This window comes from Apaloderma vittatum, unplaced genomic scaffold (assembly GCF_000703405.1).
Source record: "Apaloderma vittatum isolate BGI_N311 unplaced genomic scaffold, ASM70340v1 scaffold33215, whole genome shotgun sequence".
In the NCBI taxonomy this organism is placed as follows: domain Eukaryota; kingdom Metazoa; phylum Chordata; class Aves; order Trogoniformes; family Trogonidae; genus Apaloderma; species Apaloderma vittatum.
The window spans coordinates 1,534-1,878 of NW_009717086.1; the positions used below are offsets into that span (position 1 = coordinate 1,534).

Below are 345 nucleotides of genomic sequence, written 5' to 3' on the forward strand. Positions count from 1 at the left end.
TCTGGCCCGCAGGCTGCAGCGGCGCCCCTGGGACTTCCCCCCCATCCTGGTTCGGTGGCAGTGCTCAGTCAGTGGTTGGACTTGATCTTAGAAGTTTTTTTCCGGCCTTGAACAATTCTGCGATGATTCTTTCCTCCCCTTGGGAGGCTGAAATGGGAGCAGGGGGGTGGGCTCCCCCTTGCCAGTGGTCCCCTGGTCATCGGGCTGCTGTGCTCTGCCGCCCTGCTCGTCCCTGCAGGTATCTCGCTCATCATGTGGAACGCGCTCTACACGGCCGAGAAGGTCATCATCCGCTGGAGCCTGCTGACCGAGGCATGCTACTTGGACGCCACGTTCCTGGGGACG

At 61.7% G+C, this 345-nt stretch overlaps 1 protein-coding gene across 1 annotated transcript in view; it reads left to right on the forward strand.

The window, feature by feature from the left end:
- Positions 1 to 345, forward strand: part of TP53I11 (tumor protein p53 inducible protein 11) — a gene marked incomplete at its 5' end in the record, with an annotated part of 2,244 nt that overhangs the window by 795 nt on the left and 1,104 nt on the right. Inside the window, one exon of the mRNA XM_009869780.1 lies at positions 239 to 338. Within this exon, the coding sequence (XP_009868082.1) occupies positions 239 to 338 (100 nt within the window). The remainder of the gene's footprint in view (positions 1 to 238; positions 339 to 345) is intronic.